The sequence below is a fragment of the Monodon monoceros genome, unplaced genomic scaffold, assembly GCF_005190385.1.
Source record: "Monodon monoceros isolate NGI ecotype Baffin Bay Population unplaced genomic scaffold, NGI_Narwhal_1 Super_Scaffold_20, whole genome shotgun sequence".
NCBI classification, from domain to species: domain Eukaryota; kingdom Metazoa; phylum Chordata; class Mammalia; order Artiodactyla; family Monodontidae; genus Monodon; species Monodon monoceros.
The window spans coordinates 137,068,804-137,076,256 of record NW_021703777.1 but is presented as its reverse complement, the minus strand read 5'-3'; the positions used below and the strand labels follow the sequence as shown (position 1 = coordinate 137,076,256).

Below are 7,453 nucleotides of genomic sequence, written 5' to 3'. Positions count from 1 at the left end.
CATCTCCCACCCTCGCCCCCCACAAACGCTTCCTTCTGCTCCAGCCGGCCTCTCGCCTCTCCGGAGCTGTCTCCCCGCCAAGGAAACCGCCGAACATCCCGGTCCCTGGAGTTGTGCCTGATGCTGGGAAGGTGCCCAGTACTTGCACACTTGCACATGAGGAAACCCCACATGCATGGAGTGCAACCCATGTGTGACCGCAGACGGTGGCAAGTGCACACTCACACAGACAGGTGTGGATGCACGAGCCCGCCACTACGGCACTCATGTGCACACACAGCCCATAAACATACACACACACGCAAACACGTAGCCATTCATGCACACCGACACACTCTACACCATACACACGGGTACACACACATGCACACAAACACATGTACATGTGCATGCATGCACACACACACTCACGTGCGCGCACTCCTGAGCTCCCTCACCATCAAGGGGATGTCCTCCTCCTTCTTCACCAGGGTGGGAGACAGCGGGTTGGCCACCAGGATGCCCAGGGGGTTTGCTGAATGGACGGGGACATATGTCAGCTCAGAGTGGCAGGCTGGTCCCCAGCCCCCAGGAGGAGTCCCCACCCTCCAAGAGCGGGGAGCGCAGAAGTGCCGGGCCACGCGCTAAGCCAGCGGGGACGTCGGCCTCACCCCCGGGACTCACACACGGTGCCGATCGTGTTGGCTGTGGCTCTGTGGTACTCGGGAAACCACAGGCGGCCAGCTTGGCTGGAGAGATGACCAGGGTCTGGGCGAGGGCACAGAGGCTCTGCCCACCCGTGAGGAAAGCAAATGGGTCCTGGCGGCTGGTGGTCATGCAGCAAAGTTCAGCCACGCACATAGGACGGTCTGCAGGGCTGGGGTCAGAAGAGCTGCCCACCAGCCCAGACTCCCCCTTCCAGCACCCCAACCTCCACCCACCATGCAATGGCTGGGGACCCGGATCTAGGGAGGAGGTGATGGCTCTCGAGCCCACATTCGGGGACCCCGCCCATCCCAGAGCGGGCCCCGGTGTGGGGTCCGACTCACCACCCAGCGGAGCCCAGCAGAGTCCAGAACCCAGATGGCCACCACGCCGAATGGGATGGACACCACCAGGTAGGCCAGTGAGAGCCAGTTGATCTGCTCGGTGGAGAGGAGGAAGTGCCGGCTGACCGTGTCGGTCACGGGTGCGAAGCTGGGCCACAGCTGCGGACACAGGCCGGCACCAGCCCAGGAGGCACTACCGACACCACGACTGCCTGCTGTCCTGCGCGTGGCTGGCTGGTCTGCGGGAGGAAAAGGCCCAGTGGTCCTGTCAGGGCCAGGTTTTCTCCCGGTCACGCCAGAGGAAAGGCACGGAGTGGGGGCTCAGCCAGCACGCCCGGGCCACAGACCAGCAGCGTCTCTGCAGGCGCGGTCCCGGGGGCAGACAGAGGCCACAACCTGGCTGGAGCCTGCAGGACAGCAAGTCCGCCCCAGGACTGACCCTCCAAGGAGAAGGCCCAAGGGCTGTCAGCAGAAGAGAGGTGGCCACCTTGCGGGGGCGGGAGGGGGCACCTAGACTGGGTGCGGCCAGAGCTGGAGCACGGGAGAGGGCCCCCGCCCCAGCCACATGCATGCGTAGTTTGCCCAGATGGGCCAGGCAGAGGAGCGCACTGGGGGCCACTCAGCGGACACTCAGTGCCTGTGGGGGACACCCAGGTGGACAAGGGCTTATGCAGGAGGGAGGGGGAGGCAGGCCCGGCTTGGCCCAGAGATGAAGGTGTCGCAAAACAAGCCCGTGAGCGCTCCAGCTCGGCGGACCCAGCAACGCAGGAGCTCGCCCCGGGCCAGGCTCCCCACAGTGGAGGCTCCGAGATCCAGGCTTCCTAACCCAGACGGAGCTCTGACCACAAAGCCTCACGCGACACCGAGCTTAGGCAACAGCTGCCCTTCCTTCCCTTTCTTCAGGACAGAGCCGGGCGCAGATCTCCCAGGTTTAGGAAGAGCTCCACGCAGGCCCAGCTGCTTCCTGCCCGGCCTGACCCAGCGGCAAGAAAGCCTGGCATCTGGTTACCACACCTGCCCTGCTGAGCAGCCAAGCTCATCATCCCTCGCCAGCCTCGCCCCATCCTCCTTCCTCCCCAGAGCTTGTGGCCGGAGGGGCAGAGACAGGTCTAAAACACACACAGCGACGTGCGGACAACTGTTTGCCCCCACTGCACGACATTTCCCTTCCACCTGTTCCCAGCCTGCCAGGTGCCCCCGCACGTCCTTTGAGAACACTGGCGGCCGCCCCACACGCTGGCTCTCACCTAGACCCACTCCGGGGCCACCCAGACCTCATTCCAAGCACAGCCCCACCTGCCCTTCACACTGCCCCTCAGAACCCGAGGGCCCTGCTCATCTGGCTGCAAAGGGAGTAAGCAAGGGGCCGCGCGGACTTGGCCAGGGCACACCTGATGGTCCCTGCTCCCTGTCGTGACCACGCAGAGATCATGACAATTCCCAGTGCGATTCTTGTTTGTTCCATGATGACTTGTGAACGAGAGAAGTGCAGTGGGACAGCCGCGGTGTCCAAGGGCCTTCTTAGGGCCGCCCGATGCCTGTCCACACCCAGGCTCATCAGAGCAGCTCAGGGGGCTGGGGGAGACCGCTGCTTTGCATTCTCAGAGCAACGCACCCCAACCAGTTCCGGCTTCACAGCGTCTAGACACAGGGGCGTGGTGAGTCCTGCAGAGAAAAGAGGCTTCTGGAGCCCCGGCAGACCCCAGGCTGCAGAGGTCACCTGTCCCAGCATGGGCCGGCCAGCAAGGGGAGGAGGGAGAAGGCCCCAAGAAGTCCGGAATGACATCCAAGAGGGGCTGCCGCCCGAGAACCTCTCCGAGGCGGTGTCTTCCTGCCTCGCCTGCCACCTCTCCTCCTCTCGGTCTCTGCTTCTGACTGTCCCTCGGCCGCTTGGCGCCTCCCTGAGCTGTGGGTCCCGCCGCCACCTGTAGCTCTGCACTACGTGATTGTGGCCACCCAAGGCTGCCCAACCAGTCCCTGGGATCCTGAGGGAGGCCAAGCGATGTTCCTTCAGGCAGACGCAGCAGCACAGGGGAGGGGAGCCCAGGGAGCCGGTGCGGGCAGCACTGCAGCCTGGTCCCCGGGGAAGGCGGCCACGGGGGTCAGCTTTGGGAAGCGCGTGCAGATAGCTGCCCACGAGGTGGCCCGGCCCAGGGCTGGAAGGGAGGAGAGAGGTCCACCGGCTGAGCCCGGCAGGCAGCGTGTGACGGGCTGGGCAGAGCGACTGGGGCCTCGGGGGTGAGTCTGGGGGAGAAGCAGGTAGGGAGAGCTGGGTCCCTGGAACTGGCAGACCCGGTTCTCACTGCCTGCTTCTCTGGTCTCAGGGGCTGTGATGAGGAACACAGTCCCAGACAACAGTGGGGACAGTTCTAGAACAGGTGACGGGTCACTGCAGACCCCAGCTGGGTAGCTATGAAGAGAACGGTTGGGCAGGTAAGGAAGGCCTCCTGTGAGGGACCTTGGAACTGAGTCAGAAACCCAAGGAGGGCATCCAGGGCACAGGTAACGGGGTGGGGAGGGCAAGAGCCAGAGCCAGATGCCAAGGCCTGTGCCAGGGGTTTGGCTTTGCAGAAGGGAGGGGGGCACCACTGGAGGAGACCTTCTTGTCTGTGGACAGTGACCCCCTCCTGTGGCAGGAGAGGGATCCTTTCCAAACCAGCGATGGTCACAGGACCCAGACGCAGCCCCCGCGAGGGCAGACACAAGCCCCGTTCTCCCTGCTCAGCCGCGGCCAGGGAAGGGGTTCTCCGCGCCTGTCCCACCCTGAGGTGGCCGGCGGCCCCGCCCCCGCGCTCCCGCCGTCCCGCAGGTCCCGAGAGGTGGAGGGCCGGTCCCAGACCGGCCGCAACCGGGTTCTCACTGTCCGATTCTCCGGAGAGCCGGCGGCCGGCGAGCACCGGGACGCTGGCGGGTGCGAGGAGCGCGAGCCCTTGGGCGCGGCAGTCGGGGCTCAGCGGGGTCCCGGCCTCGGCTCGCAGCCCCGCCCCAGCGCCCCGAGCCCCGTACCGTGGCGTTGGAGCAGCGGCCTCGCCAGGCCTGCCTCCCCGCCTCCCTGATCAGCAGCAGGAAGGCGCGGCGGTGCGCGCAGGGGAGGTAGCCCCCCAGCACGCCCCGGGCGGAGTCGCGGCGCCCCCAGGCCAGGCCACCGCCCGCCTCGCCGTCGCCGCCGCGCCCCGGCTCTGCCGGCTTTTGGAGCCGCGCGTGGGCTGGGACCGCCCTCGGAGGCGGGGTCGGGCAGGGGTCACCACCCCGCCAGGCGGAAGAGGGACGATTCAGAAGCTGGATCTTCCCCCGTCGGCCGGGACAGAAGGCGGCCGCAGAAACAAGAGCAAGGTCCCCTGGCAGGGGCCAAGCAGGGCCGCGGCCTCTGTGTGCTCCCAGCGGCGGAGGCGCCCACGCGGCCGGTGCAGGACAGGGCGCCGGGAAGTCACCGCCCCGAGGGGGGGCCACACTTCCTGGAAGGTGTTGTGGAAAGATCCTTACCCCCCCCCCCCCCCCCCCCCCCCCCCCCCCCGCCGCCAATGCCTGAGGTCCAAACAAGTCACAAGGAGCAGCAGAAGGCCGGCCTGGAAGAGGAGGCTGGGGTCAGTTTGCAAAGCGCCTCGAATCCGCACTAGTCATTAGACTCAGCCCCGTAGGGCAGATCCCCCGACAGGGGAAGGGGCTGTGCCAGAGCACGGGCCTTCGCCCAGGGCGGGGGCAGGCAGCCTCTCCCACCTGGTTATTATCTGCGGTTTACAGCTGAGAAAACAGCTGGGGCCGAGCTAGGAGATGTAGGTTTCTGTGCGCTGGAAGGGAGGGAGGAGGGAGGTACCACCTCGTCCCTCTTCCACAAGAGCTCCCCTGTGGGCGCAGGAAGTCTCTTGTCCAGCTTCCTCCCTCCCCCGAGGTCCACCTTGGACACCTCTCCATGGCTCCCCTAGTATTACTCCTCCTGAGGGCACCTGTGTAGCGCCCTGTGTGGGGCTGACATAAATGGACGTGATGCTGCCTTGTGCTCTCCGCCTCTGGGATGCTCCAGCTCCGCCGTGGGACTCCCCGCCCCACCCAGAGGGCTCTTATGCGGAGGCGGCACGGGACAATCAATCACATTTCTATACACCGACTTGGAACGCGTGGAAACCAAAATTAAAGACACATACCATTTACAATTATGTCAAAGAAATTTAAATACTTGGGCGTAAACAGCAAAGTGTACACAGGACTTGTATGCTAAAAATTATGCAACGGTAATGAAGGAAACCAATAAAGACGTAAAAAAATGGAGAGAGATACCATTTTCATGGATCAGAGAACTCAGCACAGTAAAGATGTCAAGTCTTCTCAGAGTGATCTGTAGGTGTAACAATTCTTATCAAAGGGTTATTGTAGACATAGACTGGGAGAAAATATTTGCAAACCATGTACCCCACAAAGGACTGGTATCCGGAGTATATAAAGAGCCCTCCAAACTCAACAACAAAAACATGTCCAATTAGAAAACGGGCAAAGGCCGTCAAGGGGCATGTGTCTGTATCTCGACTGTGGCGTGGATACATGGACCCACACACGTGATACACTCGTGTCAGGTACACACACACGGTGAATGCAAGTGAAACGAGAAATCTTAAAAAGATCGTGGATTATATCAGCAACTGTTTTATGGCTGTGATAGAGTACATCTGTGTTTTGCAAGATGTTACTTTTGGGGGAAACTGGGCAAAGTGTACAAGGAATCTTGGTATTATTTCTTACAACTGCATTTGAACCTATAATTATCTCAAAATAAGAAGCTTAACTTTTAAAACTTACATAATGTGGAAAGTACATTCATTTGGAAACAATGACTTTTTCTACTCACATTTAATGAAAGAGTTTTGTTTAAGTTCTGGACAACTATCTTTACCGTTAGCATCTACACTGTTCAGGTTTTGACTCAAGCTGTACCGGCACCCACACAAGTGTGTTTCTGCACCTGGAACCCATGTGCACATCTCTGGAACCATCACAGCTCGGAGGTACATACCCTTTAGTGATCTCCACACAAAACCCACCTTGCATCTTACTGTCGAAAATCATCTTTAAAGGCTTGTTTAAAATAACATACAACGCACACAATTATGACTAAATCTGTTTCAATTTCTTTTTTTCCTTTTTTCTTAACCAAATATAGACTCCGATCAGCAGCCCACTCTGCCATTAACCGAAGCTTTTTCAGGCTGATGTGTCCTCCTTAAACTGTCTCCTGCTCGCGATTAGGCAGCTGAGGGGCGTCTCTTTGCCAGGATTGGAGCGAAGGCAGCACGCCTTTGCTGAGGGTGATATTGGAGAAGAAAGCTCACCTTCCAAGAGGCGCTGCCTCATCCGTTTGTTTGGTTTTTACTTGGTTTTCATCTTCTCCCCTCAGGAGAAGACCAGCTACGTGGGGGCAGGAATCAGTGTGTCCACACCCGAATCCCGGAGGCAGGGCGGGGCCGGCATGCGGTTGTGGCTGAGAGTGGACTGTGTGGGGTGGGCGCGCTTTCTGCCTGTGCCCCCCTCCGGAGCCCCTGCGTCTCCAGGCCCCAGCCAGCCTGGCAGGTTCTCGGAGGGGGCCCACTTCCCCAGAGCGCACCCCTGGGGCGGAGCCGGCCAGCCTGTCTGGTCCCGAAGCACAGCGTCCCTCCCAGAGTCTAAGCCTTTACTGCTTCCCTCGGTCCCCAGCTGCTGAAGGCCACACACCCCAGCACCACCTGACAGGGAGGTGAGTAAGCAAATCAGCATCTGGATTCTCCGGCCGCATCAAAATGACGTGACTTCAGCCTTATCCGTGTGGGAGGCCGAGCAGGGAATCTGTCCACTGAAAACACTTGACAAACCTGCACCGGACCATGAGCCTATCTACTCAAACAAAGGAGCGCTCTGGCCACTGTGGCCTGTGTGCAGTCGACTCTCCCCAAGAGAAGCCCTTAGGGTGGCGGCTCCCCACTACCCACGTCTGCCCCTCTGTCTTCCCCCAGCATAGTTGGGGAAGCTCAGCACAGGCTTACATACACCCCAAGGTCCTGGCAACAAGTATCCGCGGCCCAACTTGCTGCCCCTTCCCACTGGGGAGCCTGTGACCCCATCCACCCACGCTTTCCAGAACCATTCAGCCTTTGAAGAAGTAGGGGCTTCTTTTGTGTGTGTGTGTGTGTGTGTGTGTGTGTGTGTGTGTGTGTGTGTGTATAAACAAGATGGACAACTTTTTGTATGTGCAAGATGTGAGGTCATATTGTTGGGGCGGGGAGAAAAAGAGAGAGGGGGGGAGAGGGAGGGGGAGAGGGAAGGAAAGGAAGGGAGGGGGATGGAGGAGAGAGAGGGAGGGAGAGAGAGGGAGGGAGAGAGAGAAAGGGAGAGAGGGAGGGGGAGAGAGGGAGGGAGGGAGAGGGAGGGAGAGAGAGGGAGGGGGAGAGAGGGAGTGGGAG

At 60.8% G+C, this 7,453-nt stretch overlaps 1 protein-coding gene across 1 annotated transcript in view; it reads right to left on the bottom strand.

Moving 5' to 3' along the window:
* SLC49A3 (solute carrier family 49 member 3) overlaps positions 1-6,371 on the bottom strand; it is a 9,964-nt gene extending 3,593 nt beyond the window's left edge. The window contains 9 exon segments of the mRNA XM_029234730.1: positions 438-514; positions 664-717; positions 720-821; positions 824-848; positions 1,029-1,348; positions 3,000-3,184; positions 3,791-3,957; positions 4,035-4,483; positions 6,350-6,371. Of these exon segments, the coding sequence (XP_029090563.1) occupies positions 438-514; positions 664-717; positions 720-821; positions 824-848; positions 1,029-1,348; positions 3,000-3,184; positions 3,791-3,957; positions 4,035-4,483; positions 6,350-6,371 (1,401 nt within the window).
* Positions 6,372-7,453: the final 1,082 nt, after the last annotated feature.